This window comes from Pyrus communis, chromosome 17, assembly GCF_963583255.1.
Source record: "Pyrus communis chromosome 17, drPyrComm1.1, whole genome shotgun sequence".
Classification (NCBI taxonomy): Eukaryota; Viridiplantae; Streptophyta; class Magnoliopsida; order Rosales; family Rosaceae; genus Pyrus; species Pyrus communis.
The window spans coordinates 2341833-2361594 of record NC_084819.1 but is presented as its reverse complement, the minus strand read 5'-3'; the positions used below and the strand labels follow the sequence as shown (position 1 = coordinate 2361594).

The 19762-nt window shown below is 34.8% G+C and overlaps 1 protein-coding gene across 2 annotated transcripts; it reads right to left on the bottom strand.

The window, feature by feature from the left end:
• Window positions 1-10361: 10361 nt before the first annotated feature.
• LOC137723446 (uncharacterized) lies at window positions 10362-18826 on the bottom strand. Of its 2 annotated transcripts, none has more exons than XM_068462644.1 (14): window positions 18342-18826; window positions 16983-17121; window positions 16514-16733; window positions 16289-16389; window positions 16046-16167; window positions 15851-15942; window positions 15555-15660; window positions 14681-14835; window positions 14185-14312; window positions 12388-12509; window positions 11928-12025; window positions 11555-11799; window positions 11041-11413; window positions 10362-10942 (listed from the first exon to the last, which is right to left on the bottom strand). In XM_068462644.1, exons 1-14 carry the CDS (start codon window positions 18624-18626, stop codon window positions 10876-10878), a joined length of 2253 nt encoding a protein of 750 aa, XP_068318745.1. In that variant the 5' UTR covers window positions 18627-18826; the 3' UTR covers window positions 10362-10875. The 2 variants fall into 2 exon arrangements, with proteins under 2 accessions (XP_068318745.1, XP_068318746.1); XM_068462645.1 differs by having other exon boundaries at window positions 14185-14309.
• Between the last annotated feature and the right edge of the window lie 936 nt (window positions 18827-19762).

The following is a 19762-nucleotide window of genomic DNA, read 5'->3' as shown; positions in this document are numbered from 1 at the left end:
TTCTATAGCTCTACTTCAAAGAATTAGAGAGCTATAGAGAGAGAGAGAGAGAGAGAGAGAGAGAGAGAGAGAGAGAGAGAGAGCGAGAGATAGTGGCTGGCTGAATTATGTTGTGAGATGAGAGGCAGATGTATATATACAAATGGAGAGAGAGAGAGAGAGAGAGAGAGAGGTTATGGAGGAGGAGCTGAGAGGGGATGTGTGATAAACTTGTGTCATGTGGGTCATAAGAAATTAATAGTGAAAGAAAAGTAAAAGCATGTTTGGCGAGTATTTGACTGGGAACATCAAAATTCCCAAGGGCTTAATTTAAGTGGTCGGTTGGGTTTTAAGGCCACGTACACTCTGTTTCTCTGTTGCGGCTATGTTAGAAAAAGAGCCCTTTCTTTTATTTTTAGCTGGTTCCCTTGATGTTGACTTCAAAGTTTCATATATATGGAGTTTTTTTTTTTTTTCCTATTTCTTTTCATTTTTTGGCCGGAAAAAGCCATATACATATAAAGTGACACTAAGGTCAAATCGTGTCATATCGTGTTTAGGTTATGTCTCTAAATTCTAAGCCACTTAAAAATTAAACTTCGACAGTTATAATTAATTAAGTTATTATATATCGAAAATATAATCTCGTTTTTATAATGTCATTTTAATTTGAAGAAAAGATCGTTAATAATCATATTTTACAAATTGTCAATGTTCACTCTGAGACACAAACAATAGTTTCAAATTAGAAGTTGACAATTGTCTTGTGGAACTAGAGATTACATGGATATAAATGGCTAAATTAATCCATTTATTAATTATTTCCTAGTAATTATGGACGTCGTTTGAAGGAATGATATTTTCATTGCATAATGGATGTATGGATTATCAAGGAACATGCATGCTCTTGAAGGGAAAAAGGAGCAAAATTAAAAGGTTTTCAATGTAATACACTCGGTAGACTACGGACTTGGTGAACCAACTTATATAAAATTTAGCTATCAAGTTAGCATTAACATATAAAGTTGTCTTTTTAGCTAAAATTCTCTTAAAAATTGATATAACTCCTCACTTGGTTCTTGAAATTTAAAATCGATAGAACTAGTACCTAGGTTTGTCCACCATATCAATCATTTTGGTCATTCTGTGAAAAATTTTCGTTGAATAAAGATAAATGACAAAAATTGTTTAGCCCATTGTTTATTAAATTGAGGGTATTTTTGTTATTTTGGTCTTTATTTAACAGAGATTTTTCACAGAATGACCAAAATGATCAACAGTGGACAAACTGAGAAATCACTTTTATCGATTTCAAATCTCAAGCACAAAGTGAATGTCAACCTTGAGCAATTTTGGCCAAAAATGTTCGGCTTTGATATGTTTGGTTACAAGTATTCATTAAGAACATACAATAATTGAGCTATTAATGTTAGAATCAAAAGGGCACGAATGGTTAAATACTACTGAATTGATGATCGATGGTACATAGATGACAATAAAAGGACTAGTTGATTGGTATGTATGAATGCAGAGAGTTCACATGTGTACAGATTAATTAAGCAAACGAATGAGCAGTTGCTATCTTATGATATGAAGCAAATTTGTATTCAACCACAAAACAAGAGATTATAAAACAATCAAAACATACCAGCTAGTCTTTAGTCTAAAGCAATCAAACACACTTAGTTTTAGTCTAATCATACGTAGTTGTCTTATGTTTTAAAGAACATCTTCAGCTCGACTCACATTGATGCGAAAGCAATGCAAGAACAATATACATTTGTAGCTAGCATAAATATAGTGGTACAACTTTATAATGGTACAACTTTGTTGTGGGTGTGTCAGCCTTGCCATATAAAGCGTTGATAAACTACTCGTGTTATGATACCATTAACTTAGATCACTAAAATATCAAGGGCAACAATAAAAAAATGAATTTTAAGAAATCGTCTTGTACTTTTTCGTTACTAAACATGTGATCTACTAAAACGAAACATTTCAAAATATAGCCTCAATATTTTTCAAATACCAATCGTGCTATCTACATTATTACCGTACTTCAAAAAGATTAAATATGTTCGAGAAATTTCCCTTTTCACACTACAAAGAATCCTTTGTTGTGTCAGAGCTGGTTGAGAAACCGTTAACCGTCAGAAGCATCAACAAGGTTAATAAACCGCGCCGACTATTTTCTATTTGGTTGTCCATCTTTTGTAAAATTGCATGCAGGCCCCAAATAGATAAGGCACTACGCGCGCTTCATATTTGACGCACGCCTTGCGCGCTCGAGAATTGAGAATTGAGATGGTTTCTGTGCCGAGTGCCGGACATTCAACGCGGCGATTGACATTTGCACGTGGCCCCCCAAGAAATCTACTCTGCTCCCTCCTCATGTGCAGACGTTGACCGTCTTTTATCTATTTCACTCACCAGTAGCCTCTCAACTTTTAAGGGAATTGGAACAATATTTCTTTAACTAAAAATGTGTGATTATTGATGTTTTAATTTATTAAAATGTGCAATTATGGTTTTTTTTTTGTCAACTTCGTTAGAATTTCTGTCAAAATAAGTCACGTGCCACTCATATGATGCTGAATTAAGAGGCAAATATGAAAAACCAAATGAGAAAATTGTAGGAATGGTCTCACAACATTAACTCAATTGGAGAAATGATCATTCGATTGAAGTAATGATCTTTCAACTTTAACCAAATTGTTGCAATAGTTCTTCCAACACGACTCATTTTGGCGGAAGGTTTGACAACGTTGACAAAAAAAAATTATAGTTGCACGTTTTTATGAGTTAAGAGACCAATGATTATAGATTTTTAGTTGATGAACCACTGTTCCAATTAGAATAAAGTTAAGGGACTATTGTTACAATTTTTTCCTTAAGTTTTAGTTGAGAGATTTCTCAGATTAATGTACTTGAGTGATGACTTTGTAGGATTCACATTCACTTCATTTCATGTCTAGCTTTAGGTCTTTCTTTCATTTACATCGTAAATCTACTAAATCATATGACCGTTAAAATAAATGGTGATTCGTTTAATGTTTCTTTGAATCACTGTTTTCGTCTATTTTCTTTATTACAATAGGATCCCTTAATGACGTTGGATTTGTCTAATTTTTTCTAAAGATAATCTATGCATGATGAATTAGAATATACGATTTAGACCATTGAGACCTTTACAAGGTGTCTTTTGATGACGGAAAACAATTATATATATATATATATATATATGCACCCTTGTGTCAGTTTGATTCTCATCGATCTCTCCCCTTAACAACTAATAATTTAACTCACACTACCGTTTGCCAAAACAATATATTATTTATATATGTGTGCGTGCGTGTGTGTAATATCCACACATATGATATACTGCCACTTCGAGTTTTTCTTAAATGCACAGAGCTTTATCCACCTTAAGATACTATTATAATGCTAGTAGGCACGCCTTCTACGGTTGTCATTCTTTGAATGCACACCCTTCTGCTCTTTTGTGCCCTTACCAATTTTTTAGTACGGTATGTTCTTTTGAAGCAAGACCAAGAAAACAAAAGCAAATTTAGTATATTAGGGAAAAATCCTATTACTAAATTTGTATGATCTAAAGAAAATATAAAATATTTGTTCAAAAAAGAAAATATATAATAAAAAAAACTTTAGGAGAACGACGCTTATACCTTCATGTGATTTACCAATTCAAATATCAAAATATGAGTAGATGCTATGGTCACTTTTTTTTCACCACGGGTATGGATTAGCTTTGATTTTCTCTCCGTAGTAAATAAACTATTACTTATTTAAGTCTCCCTTCTGATTTCTAGGCGAGTATTAGTAATTTAGTATTTCCTAACCAATAATATCCAAACATTGTTTGTAGAAAAACAATGAAAGTTAGGTAGACTATGCTTTGTAGGTACATCATAAAATTGACCACAAACCTTATTTCTCATAAAAAAAAAAAATTAAACTTTTACTTGTGGAATTTTAATAATAATAATAACAATAATATGTATGCTATTTTTCAGGTAGAATAAGAAATGGGCTAACTGCCTAGCTAGCTAGTAACATGCATACTATTGGTTCATGCATGAGATATTTATTGTTTAGTTTTTTTGGTTGAAAAACGGGTCTAAAATCAAGAGCCCAAAAAACCTTACTCAATAATAAATTTAGATCGGGACATCTCAAATCGATTTTCATGAATAAAATTAACTGAACAAGAATGATGAGGATCAAAATAAAAATTATCTAAATCTAAATCAAGACTATGGGTTACTAAATTGTCTACCACAAAATTCTTTTCTCTATAGACATGCCGAAGTTCGCATTGTTAAGATCTTGAAAGCAATTCTCGGCAGGCCAAAACAAGTGGACCTAAAAAATGATTATTGCCAGCACCTTGCAACACCAAATGAACTGTGAATGCAAGGTCTGATTCTACTAGTAATTTATCAATCTGTAATCTCTATGCCAATTGTAAGCCCAAGTAAACACCGCATAGCTCAACAATAAGAATCTCACATGTGCCTAAATTGGCGCAAAATCCATAAATCCATGTATCATCAGAATCTCTTAAAACACCACAAGCTCCAATAGAATTATTATTTCCCTTTCTTACAACCATCAACATTAAGTTTAAACCAATCCGAAGGAGGAACTTCCCAATGGAGCAAAGATTCAATCCTATGGGGTTTTTCAATCTTGAAAATATTAGCCTTCAACTATTCGCGAACATATATACAATAACAATTGTAGGCTCATAATCATTGCAAAATCCTGCTAGAAAATGAATATAGTTCATAAATGCCAAATAAATTTAGTTCCATTGAAGGGAATTGAACCTAAACCTGCTCTACCAAGTTTAGGCTCAAGTAGACCTGGCATTCGTATCGTGTTTTTCGTGTTCGTATCGTTTTCGTGTCATACTCGATATCTTAACACGTCGTGTCGTGTAAGTTGTAACACCCATTAAAATAAATGGGTAAAATGACCTGACCCGAAATCAACCCTATAATATTAACAGGCAATATGACCCGACCCGTTACCCGTTAAGGAAAATATATTTTAAACCAATAAATAATCAAATGAAAAACATAATACTAAATAAGTATATACATACCATATTGTCACATCCAAAACATAAAAATGCAATTTTCTTTTAAGTATATTTTCGCTTACCTAAATTGATCAAATGGTAAAATTGGAAAATATTGGAATAGAGAAGGGTTTTTCCGTCCAAAAAAGTTCTAATAATATAAGTGAAATAGAATCCAACGGTACATATTTACTCTCATTTATCTTACGACTGTTATTTAAGTAAAGTCTTTAATGATTTTTTAATTAATGTAGAAGTGTAAAAAAATATAGAAAAAAAAATATATAAACGCTCGTAATGACAAGCTTTACAACTTTCATGAAAAGCTTAACTTCGAAATTCACCACTATAATCATATAAATCATAGATCAAAATTGAACCGTTGATTGTTGTTTATATTTACGCTTCATTGTTCTCATCAATTTTTTTTTTTTTTTTCAAATTTTCTTTTTTGAAAACATGATCTATTAGAGGATGCAAGAAGATGAACGGTCTAGATCGTTCATATTATATTCAGAGTTATATTCAGTTAACCGTAAATATCAAAATGTGATATCAAAGATCTAAACCGTTCATCTTCTTACATCTGCCAGATGATCATGTTTTCAAAAAAAGAAAATTTTAAAAATGAAATTCATTAAGAAGAATAAAGCTTAAATGACAATCGACGGTTAAATATAAATTTAAGGTTTATGGATTATAGTGTTGTATTTCGAAGCTGACCCCTTCATGAAAGTTGTAAAGCTTGTCACTGTGAGTGATTGTATTTTTTTTTTTTTTTTTTTTTTTTTTTTTTTTTTTACATTTTTTACACTTCTACAATGATTATTATTAATTTTATTAATTTTGCCCTCAAATTAAAAACATTATTCATGAGGGTTTGGAGGATTTTAAAAATCTAAACGATAATATAAGTGTAACCATTATCTACTCGTGGAGGAATAATAATGAATCACGAGTGTTTATATATTTTTTCACATTTTTCATACTTGTATGTATGTCTTCTTTGTTCTTACCTATACAAATATTATACTAGTTTATTTTAATTTTGGACAACAACATGTTAAGTAAAATTTATCTTAGTAATGATAATAAGGAACTCTCATAATAAAAATAAATAATGACTAAAACTTTTTTTTTTGTAACTTATATAGAATAATAATACAAAACTATATAATTAATATAGAATATATTGTATATATTAATATGGCTATTGTATTTTATAATAAATTTTTTAGTAATTAAACTTTAAAATTGTCAAAATATTTTTTTTCCTAACGGGTCGAAACAAGTTACCCACGTGTATACCTGTTAAGAACCCGTTATTAACGAGTTCTTAACGGGTCATCCCATAATGACCCAATTAGTTATCGTCGAAACCCGTTATTTTCATGTCGTATTTGTGTTGTGTCACCGTGTCTTATCAAAAACTACCAGGTCTACTCAAGGCTCCTCTTCACGTCCCCTAAGGTCAAATATGTTGGGGAGAGATTTTTTTTATGTATTTATAAACATGGACAGGCTGTTAAATGGAATTTCAACATCTAAAGCAGAAGTCCATTCTCCATTATATTGGATTATTGAATAGTCTTATACAAATTTCCGTGGAAAATATTTGGACATATATATTGAATATAGTCATATAAGTTTGGTGTGGATATTGTTAACACTACCCAGAATATATATATATATATATATATATATATATATATATATATATATATGTCTTCCAGCAAAAAATAAAAAAGCAAATATGTCACCTGTATCTGCAATAATTCTGTATATGCATGCCACACACACAAGTGGCATGAGTGGCATTATCTGCTGGCAGATTATCGAGTATAAACACAACTTGTGCATGAAAAAATGGAAATTTGGTGGCAGATCTGTTGATTTTGTTTTTATGTGGCCTTGGCTGAATGAAAATATATGCATTTTGACAATTATGATACGAATCAAGAGTGTTTCTTGTCAACAAAGCTGCAGAAAATTCACCTACGACTTGAAAATTAGGGTTTATGCGGAATATATAAACATTGACTAGGGTTTATTTTTCTTGTCAAACATGGAATATTAGGGTTTTGCATGGCCGAGGCACGACATTGAGGTCAAAATTTGTTTCTCTTTACATGATGTAAAAAGAAAAAAAGTGTCAAGCAGCTGGGGATGTCTCAACACTCGTGAATCGTGAGATTTTACCAAATGTGATAGTTAACTAATCTTGAATCCATGGACATAAACGACGACATGCATAATATTGATTAGTCACTAAGATATTCACATCATTATATATACTTGAAGATCTCTAATTGCACTTATTTATGAATTAAATTGCATATATATTATTGATATCAAATCCACTTCTTATTTTTTTAGAACCTTTTGGTCATTTTAATAAGAGTTACATTTATACAATTGTTTAGTACCATATCTGAAATTAAGATACAATTAATTTCTTTATTATCCGATGATGTGGGAACGAAAAATGATAGCCCAACAACTTGTTAATTATTTTGAATGATGCTGAGCTTTCCATGCAATCATGCACAAACCGCCAATTATATTCATTGACCTGGAGCTCGTAAGCTTGAAGGAAATAAATTAGCTTTATCTGTTGACGAATTTCTTTTGAAAAACATCTAAAATATCATCCTTGTAATCTGGCCTCGTTATACTTGTTATATGCAATCTTCTTCTGGTTGATATGTATCGGCTTCTCTAGTTGCATAATTATGCAATTTGCTATACATCGAATAGTCTAGTTTTAATTGTGCTGGTTTGCTTTGTTAAAGGTTTTTGTGCTGGCCGTCATCTGTTCTAGTTGTGATCTTGCTATTATATTGCTATTTGCTATTGAATAGTCTTTTTTTTTTTTTTTTTCTTGATTGCCGATTTTTAATTCAGGTGGAGGGGTGCTAGTTGGTTAGGCCAGAAATCAATCAATTATGATGTGTGTTGGATATGGCTTTGAGCTACATGATGACGCTTCTCAATTCGTACATATATATTAGTACAATTGACTAATATTTTTCCCTAATGTATATGCCGCAAAGTTTCCACAAATAAAGTAGCCATGCAAGCTGCAAATATGTTGACACATTTTGAAGTTCGAAAACAAATGCTGATTCGCTGCTGTATGTCAAGAGCTCTTTTTTGAATGCAAATCCTGGTCTTCCAATACCAAAGTCTTGGACTTCAATTTGGTATCTGTTTTGCTTTTGGATTAAGTAGCTCAAAACCTAAACAAAGAACTACGTACTTTGACCTAAATTTATGAAGATATTTATTGAATATTTAGCCTTGAATTGAACTCCGCAAAGACAATGGCTTTACTTCTCTGGATGTAGCCTCCTTAATATTGCTTTTTTTTTCCCAGTTGACGATGGAATTCGTAGGTTCCTTGCATTTCTTTCTACTTTTTCCTTGTTTTTTCAGTATGCATGCATGGTCCACCACGTATTAAGATGGAAGTTAGAATTTTAATGGCTTTATTACTTGCTTTTGCTCCTTCTTCCCTTTCCTTGTTCTTTCCTATATAAATTTTGTTAAGGTTATTAGTGCAAGAGCCGGCGGCTTGGTCACTGGTTTTACATTACCAGGCAACTTGACTTATATATACGTACTGGACCCAAACACTTGCTTAATTAACTAGTTTTGTTGCAATATGACCAAAGCAATATCGTAGGTAAATGCTGTAAAAGTGTAAGTCCTTAATATCTTATTTGAAGTCATCACCCACTTACAACGAACGTATTTCAGTTTAACTAAACGAACAGAAAGCATTGATCTAGAACTCATAGTGCTGTAATACAGGACACAATAATCTGCATGCATAATAACATGTTGAATGTGAACTAGAAACATGCTAGGGTTTAAATTTAGGAGATCGAATTTTCTTACGACCCTTACTAGCTAGTTGTGAACGTTACCATCACCTAAAAGAGTGTGGCATGATACTTTAGGCTCCTGGTAATTATTGAACTCGTATGATATTTTTTTGAGAATGATTTGTAGTGCTTTTTTGGGTAACGTATTAGCTACTAAATTATATATGAATGTGGTTAAATCTAATTTGCATGCATATTTACTTCCATACATAAATGAATGTTATAGAGACATATTTAAGAGTCACACAGTGCTAGTTTCACTGATCAGGGATAGAATATCATCCGCATTCGTTACAGTAAAATTATATATGGCACAGCCACCATAACTTGAAATAGTTAATTATGTTCGGAATGAATTTCACATTGACGAGAGTATAGACTTTGCATCTGTTTATAAAGAATTCGACAACTCCCATATTGCTAATTGGTTTTATTTTGAAACCTCAACTTTCTTTATGGTATCAGAGCTGTTGTTTGGCATGTGAAGCCAAACAACTACACACATTCTACGTCACCCCATTTGTGTTGTGCACGTGTTAGGTTTGAAAATTCGTCACACGTTATGAATTGTGTTGAGAATAAATCCCACATTAATAGGAGAATGGACCTTGCATATGCTTATAAGCATCGTTTCTTCAATTTTAAGTTTTTCCACCATTTTGGATATCCATGCAATTTAAAGCAAGAATCGCATCCATACTTTAGAGCTCCACAGTAAGTGCAACCTCCCTCAGAAGGAGGAGACTATATTTGTCTCAACTCTGAGTTTGGCTTTGCCAGCTGCAGACGAAAGGACAACAACATAGGATGGACCTGCCGGCCAAAAAGAAGTTTGCCGAGTTGGTCTTTTGTGCTGGAATATGATTATGGAGTATGTCTCAATGCAAAGAGATGAAGCCATCTTCTTCGCTGCTGCTGGTTAGTTTTTCTTCTGATTTTTGTTGTCAGTTCATCGATTTAGTTATTTGTGGTTTATCGATCTTGTCCAGGCTTCTGTATTCTGATATTTTGGGCATCGACCGGCCGGCCGGCTAACATCTTTAGAAGCAGCGGTTGAAGCATGAGGAACAATCATCGTCAGATTCCTGCTATATGTGAACTGAAATTAGAAGTAGAAGAAAAGGTAGGTGACGACATGACATGAGTTTCGTCCCCCATGGCCATGCAGGTGTAGGAGGTATTAGGGTTTGCTAGGTGACGACATGCATGTTGTTAACTTGCAATCAAAGCTCACGAAAGTAAATACAGATCAAGTTTTGAGAGAGAAGGTTGGTTTCTGATTCTGTAGATGAAACGACTTTGTCGAGTCGATAGAAGGGTGGTGCACGCTGAGAGAATCATAAAGTTCAGTTGATGTTTCAGACGTGCACGTAGCCACACTGACGAGCAAATCCCCGAATTTTTAAACTTGATTTAAAGTTAACGTTATTTGTAACACATCCAAATTTTTTGGGTCGCAATATTTACAAGTAGCAAACCTGTGTCGTTAAGCTGTAAAACAAGCAGCTTAATGACGAAAGAAACAGGAAAAAATGAGTCTCCGCGTCCAATGTCTAATACTACTGTCAATCAAGCTTCTTCAATTTTCAATAAAATGAGTTTCGGCTGCCTCTAGCTCCAATGCTGCAAAAGCTAAATAGTCAAAGCTACGAGATATCCAAGCCCCCCAAAGATTTTTGGATGCGAAGCAAAAATTATGGGTTCAGGCGCCGTTGAGTTGAGGTATGAACAGCCCAGTTCAAGTAGATGATCAGGGGACATGACGGTTTGTAACAACAGTGATCAAGATATAGCCATGCCAGTTCCAGTTAAGAAAATAAACTCCAACGACAAAAGGGAGCCTTATGTGAATCTCGGGGCACATAAACCAGTCTCAGAAGATTGATTAGGAAGAACCTGGGAACTTCAAACTGTTGAACTTTGGACCTGGGAACTTTGAGCTTGCAACAACTTTTTCATTGCATCGTGACATCTGAAAATACACAACGAAAACAAGGACATGAGACACAACTTCTTCTCCAATAAGAAATCAAAGAGGAAGATAACTTAAAGGTAACTGTATTTGGATACCTCCAAGGAAGATGGTCAAGAAACATTGATGGTGACACAATAATATCTTTGAAGCTTTCTCTGTTTGCAACATAAGCCTTATGACAGTGTGTCTTTTCGTGAACTCTCTGGCTTTTAGATGGAGACATATTGAATCTTCTTGGTTGTGGTACTATATGAATTACAAGGCCTGGCAGATACATCTCCGGGGGATCCCTAGCTGTCAAACTTCCAGATTTTGGGACACTTTCCATAAATTGGGACACAGGGTCATGGTCTGAAATAACGTCACTAGCAAAAGGGTTGGTGAATTGATCTTGATCACTTTCAAGAACTCTTTCCTCCATGTCAGCATCATTCCACAGGATGAAATCTTGATGCTGTTCCTGACAAGCTGCAATAGAAAAGTAATTTTTTTTCAAGATCCTTCATCCGCTTCATGACAGGAGTCATGCCCATGATTATATGATAACATAAGTCATGCGGGTCTTTGTCAGAAAAATTTTTAACCTCATGATACTAAAAAAGTCGATACCTGCCACATCATCCTCATACTGATTTTCATATATTTGGTGGTTTAGTTTTTCAACTGAAGATGAATCCTTTACGTCAGTCCCATCTTGCTGGCACTTGTTTACATGAAGGAAATGGCGCGCAAGCCTTAATATCATAGCCGTATCAGTTTCTGAATCTTGTGACATTGATGTAATTGCAGCTGCACGAAGCCGCATGATTGATCCAACTGATAAGCGTGCTGAGAATTCATTGTTGTATACAATGCTGCAGAGAAGTCAACGACTTATTAAGTAGAGAGGACAATATAAAAATATGAAAACTAGTCACTCTGTTTTATTTTTTTTTCTTTCAAAAATCAAACTACCAGTGGTGTGAGCGAGAAGCAAATTTACCTTGTAACAAATTCAGAACATGCATTTGCTACAACTGAGTCCACACATGGAAGGGCCCCATATGTATAGACATGCATATCTGGGTATCGGTGATATAGCTACACATATTTTGAGAATAAAATCAGAGAAGATTTTCATCAAAATCAAAATGGATAAAATTGAGAATGAAGCAAGTAGAAGAAAAATGACTCGCATAGATACTCTAATTGCATCAGCTTGTCTATTTGTCACAGTTGATGTGAGCATCCATCAATATTATCGAAGAGTGGTAGATTATCTACAGTACACTCATGACAGCCCATGGAGTTCATGAACACTACGACTCACCTATATGGATTTTCAAATCCTTCAGCCACTAACTAGAAATAGTATATCAAAGAAATGAATAAACAGTCACATTATACTTGTATACAGGAAAAGGAAAACAATCAGAGTACATTCCCAGTAAGAAATGACATACTCTGAGTCCAAGCAATGCAGCAATAGCGCCTCCTAGGGAATGGCCTACTATGCGTATGCTGTACCCCTCACACTCACATCCAACTCCAAGCAAAGAAGAAAGAAGGCCACTTGAACCAGATCCTGCAATTCCATCAATATTGACATTGTAAGCAAGTGTATAATTTGCCCTAATTCCAAAATTCATCTGCATAAACTCCTGACTATGAAAATCATTTACTTCAAACACTTGAAATATGGAGTATCGGATACTGATGTGCCCCCAGAACACCTGAATGCATGTCCAACACTCCTGATCACTTTTCGTTTTGACTTTCAGAACCGAAAGGACATGCCAACATGGGAACCGTTTGTAATTTTGAAAACATAAAGGTCAAGATAAAAATAAAACAAAAAGGACATAACAGAAAGGAAGAGTCAGAAAGTAAACACTCTCTTCTTTACTTGCTATGAAAAACAGAGGAGCTATGCTCTTCCTGGTTGTAACCTAAAAAAGAGAATGGCAGCGTAAAAGGAAATATTTTTGCTAACCACCCTAAAGTGATGGTGATGCTCACCACCTCATTGATTACTGTTGGATGAGTTTGATTTAATCTATCTACTACACAAATCTCAATTCTCTAGAATTAAAGTAACGCAACGGTAATTAATAGGGTGGTGAGCAAAAATGCACTCGTGAAAAAAAAAAAAAAAAAAAAAAAAAGGAATAGATACAAATAACATAAAGATCAATTGTGAATGTTCATCATCCGACCTGTGGTCTAAGTTTTATAGGATCATCTCCACAAAAGATCAGCCAGATTAAGAATCATTTAGCCATTTGATTACCAGCATCATCATTAACATTTTATCCAACAAACCACATTTCGCTTCATAATATAGATGATGAAACAGTTTTAAATGATTTTTTTTTTGCTTTTGCAAGGGCAATGCTTCAGGGACCTAAAAGACGGATCGTTCCAATCATTGAGCAGCAGGCAACCAAACAGTGAAAGTCCGCACTTTTCACGGTTTGGAAACACCCACTCTTTAACCTCTCTAAAATACATAACTTACAATTTTTTTCAATCCACTTTCTTGGAGAGTTCTTGTATCGTTGTATCCTACAATGTTTGCATCAAGTATCCTCCACCTGTATCAGTATCTATGAACACTACTCTTAACAATATGTAGGAGTAAAATTAACAAACAAAAAGGTTTCAAAGATTTTTATAGTGTAATGTCCACTTGTCAGAATTTTGTTGGTGGATACTTAGTTTCCAGACTGAATCTGGACCACGCATTCAAGCAAAGAATCACCTAACCAATGACCTACATTCACAGTCTAGCAAGGGAACATTTCCCAGGTTTTCTAATATATCTTTAAATTATAGTGTTCCTGCAGTACACAAGAGCTCCAATATCTACATAACGAGTGACATAAAAGAGATAAATAAACAAAAAATAATAAATAAAAAAGTTTCAGCATGTCACAAGTGGGCCTACATATCAAAAAACTGAATTGCCAAATTGTGTTCGCTCATTGATAATAGAAATTGATATGGAGACCAACTTATCTAAAGCTTATTGTGCTTAAGCCTATTGGGAAACATCTTATCCCTCAGCTCATTTGATTTAGACATAAAGGACGGTGCTGTAAAACAAAAGCATAAAGAACTCAAAGACAATATTCCAAAAACTAATAAATAGATATCAATAAAAGATAATAGAAGTTAGATGTGCGTATACCAAAACAGATTTCAAAATAGCCCAATAAGTTCGAAAGGGAGAAAAAACAACAAGAAGGTCATCTAATTACCATCATCTCTAGGGCTGACTTCAATTTGCATGAAAAGATCTCTAGCAGCCTCAACAATACCAGAGTGCCCATGGTGCGGGAAAGATGAAATCACAGCTTGCCTCACTTGAGGATGAATATTAGTGCTACTGCAAACAACACAATAGATAATAAAAATCTGACTGCCAAATGCAAATACAATGTTGATGGTGAGGGAAAGAAGCAGTAAACACAAGTTAGTGGTATAAACAGACAAAACAGAGTTCCAAGTACTAAGGAGATGTTATTACTTTATCTTCATTGACATGTTTTCTTTTCTCCTTTTTTTTTTTTTTGAAGAGGTGGGGGCGTGGCCCGGTGGAAGGGAAAGCAGGGTTTGCGTTATAGACTTTTCAACACTGTAGTTTATAGTGGAACTTCCATGATAAAGTTTTCAGACTCTAAGAAGCACCAAATTATCAGACCATAGCACACATAAAAATAACTGAGAGAGAGAGAGAGAGAGAGAGAGAGATACTTTATCAATCCACCCAAGTCTTCTACAGACAGAGCACATTCCCTACATAAACTATCGGTTATTAGATCTTCTGGGGTCTCAGTTCCCCGAACAGCAATCACCACAGATCTTAGATGATGCAGCACAAGAACAAAGTATGCAGCTTTACACTTTGCCTGAGACAGAAAGTATATACTATATATGAGAGATTTTTAGATTATTAGCATATGCTCTAGACCCCATATTCCTTTATTTAAAGTTTGTGGCGATGGAACATTCTTTTGTTGCATACAAAGAGAAGATGATATGTGCTATTTATGCAAGACCCATGGCTACAAAATGGGGTATAGCTTTGGAATGGTCATTTTTTTCTTGGGAAAATAGATGCAATAAACATATTTTGATATTTAGTTTACAGAAATGCAATAACGTATTGATCATATATCGATGACACGACGATGACATAACGACAACACAAGGATGATACAATGACAACATAATAAACAGTTATCATTGCTGCAAAACAATGCCAAAATATGTTTATTGTAGCTAATTGCTCTTTTTTCTTTTACTGTATAGGATCGGTTGGAGGTACCATAAAACTCACTGCACATGATGCATTTTAAGGTATTAAAGACACCTAGATACAATATAACCTTTTAGGTTTAAAATTACTAAAACTATGTATCTCTTGAAAGTTGAAATCCATTGGTCAAATATGTTCTTTAAGGGAAAGAACTCTTTCTTCCCTTCATCTCATATAGATCCTAATTTTCATGTGAGTTTATAATTCATAAGCTATTTTATTAAAATCAACCAAAACCTCTTGATCTAATCTCATGATGTAAGTTCACTAATCTAATATGTTCAAGCAATGCCATTAGGTTGATCTCACCTGGTTAACACGCCCTTTCCTAAGTACCTCTGGTGACAACTTAACATATTTTAGAAAAGCTGCTGCATGACCTCGCAACCAATTATCACCATCAAGTACGGGTCGCCTACAAAAGAGAAAAACATAATTACTAAGTAAGATTAAATGGCAGCAAAACTATGTTCTTTTTTTTTTTTTTTTTTTTTTTAACTTTTCATCAACTCAAAAATTCCAAATGTCTACAATTATATTTGCAGAAAAAATGGTGTATATCTATTATACATGTGCATGAGTAAGATACCCGATTAATTAACGACCTGTTACGAGTCCATGGGGTCAAAATCCCTTGCCTATAAAGCCACGCACATGGAAATAAAAAAGGATTTCTTCCAAAATCAAGTAATGGTCCCTGCAGCATGCAGTGCCTATAAATATAAAAGCCTTTGAATAATGAACCCAATCAAAAAAGAGGAAAAAGTAAAGCTACTTAAGAAAGTACTTTGTCATAATACCGTGTACGCAGCTTCTGCGAATTTATGAAGATCAGCAGCCTCCCTGATCTTCTCTTCAGGTATATCCATGCAATCTTCAAAGGATTTGGGTGATTGTGTCTGGTTCCTCAATAGTGCTAGACCTGGAAAAATTATAGCAGTGTCATGCATGCCAAACAAAAAACATGAAAATGAAATGGGAAAGAGTAAGGTAGGGTACAATCAAGTATAGATGAATTAACAAGTGAAACTATCAGAACAAACCTGCCATGAGTTCCAGATGTCCTGTGCCTGCTGCACGATAGGCAACAAGATCACCGAGTAATCGAGCTACTGAGAAAACCTCATCTTCTTCCAATACACTCCTGGATTTATGAGAGACAAGCAAAATTAAAAACAAGTAGATATTTATTTTTAGATATAAAAATAAGCATGTTACTGTCCGTGTTTGTTAAGTATCATGTATTCAACTAAATATGCAGGACGTACAAGTATTTGACGCGTCCCATACAGCACAAAGCCTCACGAAGGCCATGATCAAATACCTCCCTGTAATGAGCTTTCCATGCATCATCTTCAGTTGCATAAAAAGATCTCCATCTTAAAATATCAGTTCCTGTGAAACACTGTAGCAGTGCAGCAAAACACACCGTGAGCAAAAAAAAGCCCAGTATATGTTGCTTCCACGAAATATTGTTTGAAGTTGACCCTGCATTATAAGCATTACAAAACTTGTGAAATTCCACACAAAATCAGGAATATGAAGAATTCTTGAAAAACCGGTGTATGAGGAAAGTTTTATATTGCCCACGAAAAAGAAGAGGAAAACTTCACATTAGCTTTTTCTTTTCAAAATTTTATTTATAACCTTAAAATGGAAATCCTTGTCATTTAACAAAAAGAAGGAATATGTCTAGAACATGAATGAATTGTGAATACAAGGAGGAAGACACCTTACCAAAATTGCAATGACTTGATGTTCCATTGTCAGACATATGGCTAGCCATATTGTACAGAAGGTAAGATGCACCAATAAATTGCAGTACTGTAATAACTGTGGCAAACCGAGTCCACCAAAGCCATTTTTTGTACCTAACCTGTTCATTCAGAATGTTTTTTTTTTTTTTTTTTCACTGTTAATACAAGCATTGTGATACAAAGAGGTGTAAAACTAAGAAAATAAATCACATGCATATATTATATTATATAGGGCAATTGTAAATCCACTTGCATATCTTCTTGAAGCTTACATAACATTCACAAACTATTTCATTGAAAGACATAGAGCCCATGTATGCAAGGAGTGTAGCAGATTAGGAAAAATGAAAAAAGAAAGTAAATCAAGAAACTTATAAAAATTTCCAAAGAAGATGAGATGAAGCTGGATTCTTTCTCTAGCTCACTACTTGGGATTATAATTCGGAGCCCTAGTGCTAACTCATCTAGTTAACGTTAAGCATGACGTGAAATGGAATTTGACAAGGTAGTGGCACCAAGCATCAGGTGGCACACCTCAACCATATCCATAAAATTCTGATGGCGCACTCCAATTCACCCATTAGGAAGCAGAAGGTGGTGTTAATTTGTTTGGAGTGATTCCAAATTTCAATTGTTGGTGTGAGGCCAAGAACGGGTGTGAGGCCCCTAGAGCGATTCCAGTTTTCTGTGTTTACGCTTCCACTAATCTTTCTAAGTTCTGCTGCCCTACTCTGTCCTACATCAACATGTGAAGCAAAAGTATAATAATCTGGTATAAGTAGCCATCATATTCCTAACTCACATCCATCTAGTTTGTAAGAATTGTCGTCAAGAAATCATCTTTATCCAAGAGCCTTATTTCCACTACTTCTTGCCAAAACCTCTTCCTCTTCATAAGCCTATCGAGACACTCTCTATCCTCCACGTTAGATCAAGAACAAGGATTAGGCAATGTATAGAGCTTCCTGTAAAACCATAAAATTCCTTGACTAATTTCACCCTTCCCGAAATTTGAAAAAAAAACTGCTAATGATATTTTGAAGTATGTATCCTCCTCCTCCTTAGCTAAAGGAAGATTTGGCGCAAAACCGTGGTGTTTTAGGATTCATATAGCCGACTCCATTTAGTGGGATAAGGCTTGGTTGTTGTTGTATCCTTCTCCTTGAACACTGTAAGACTACGCAATGTTCGGAAATGTAGCTGGAGAATACGTTTTCATCAGACCTTATCCCCAAGCACGCATTCAATTCGTTTCACTTTCTCGGCAACCAAACAAGAACAAATAGATAAACAAAACCCAAACAGGGGAAAATGAAATGGTACAATTACCAATACATACCCGTGTCTCGTGGCGAAAAGCGGCGTCGACGGCAGCGGGGCTATTCGCGGGAGAATGCTCGAGAATGGTCATGGCGGTGGCTTCCTGGGCGAGGCCAGTGTTGACCATGGTGACAATTCTTACAGCGGCCAAAAAAGGAACGGCCATGAGAGGAATGATGACGTGGTGGTCACAGGAAGGCAAAGCCATGAAGAGAAAGAAGCAACCGAGAAGGAAAACCACGGCGTTGGCGACGCCCAGGACGACGGCGGCCCATCGCAGGTTCTTGAACTTTGAGACCCACATCGCCCTCCGATTGAAGCGAATTTGAGAAATTAAAGCAAAGTTGCAAACTTGCAATCGAATAGCACCACCACTGGAAACGTTGGATTTTGGATTGTCATTTGATTTACGAAAATGTGCCAATGGTTTGGTTTTTAGCCCCAAAAACACACAACCCAACGCAGGTGTTTGGGCGGGCTGAAATTCCCAAGTTGGATACGCTAGTTTAGTCCATGGAGAAATGCTGACTCAAGGTGAGACAATGCCTACATTGTCGCCCTATATTTTTTCACAATCTTTATAATAACAGAAATTGACGTTAAAATTATGAGATGACAGATGAAGAATCCCTTGAAAGTAAGTCCACACCAAGAAATTAGTCCAGCCCTACCCAATCCACTGGGGTTCCAGGAGAGCACCACCCAGGCTCCAATTACTTGACCCACTGACTAGGTGACTGATGTCAGCCACGTTCAACTTTTGTTTTTCTTATTTTGCGCCAAGTGCGTGAAATACATGCATGATCTAAGGCGCGTCGGCCGATAGAAATTAGGGCTGGGGCCGAACAGGCGCACTCATCCATTTAGTTTTTTTCAGCCACGTGTCAACTTTTGAATCGTTGGTTTTCTGATCAACGGTCTAGATTATTTGGCCTAAAAAATCAGAAAAATTTCAAGTGTTAGCATTGGCATATGTGTCAAAATCTGAGCTGTTAGTTTACAATATCTTTTTATAATTCAACGTCCATATTAATTAAGTTAATAAAAATTACTGAAAGATTATTAAAAATATATATATAAATTAGTCAATGCCACTATTAAACAATTTACAAAAATTGTACTTTTGGATAATGACACGTGATATAATAAGATTGGCTAAAATCCTATCCGAAAATAAAATAAAATAATTATTTTATAAAAATAATAATAACATTTTAATACGGATTGTTTGGGCTATTAAAGGTGGACATACACTTGAACAATTACTGTTCACTAAAAATAATAACTGCCTTGCTCAATAACGTGGACAGTAATAGCCCGATATATTTTAGGAGTGAAGTTGCTCTAAAGAGTCTCTTTAGCATTTATCTGGTTCATATACACCGACACTCTATCCAATGCTAAGGTCATCTCTCTAATGCATTTCTCCCAAACAAAGAT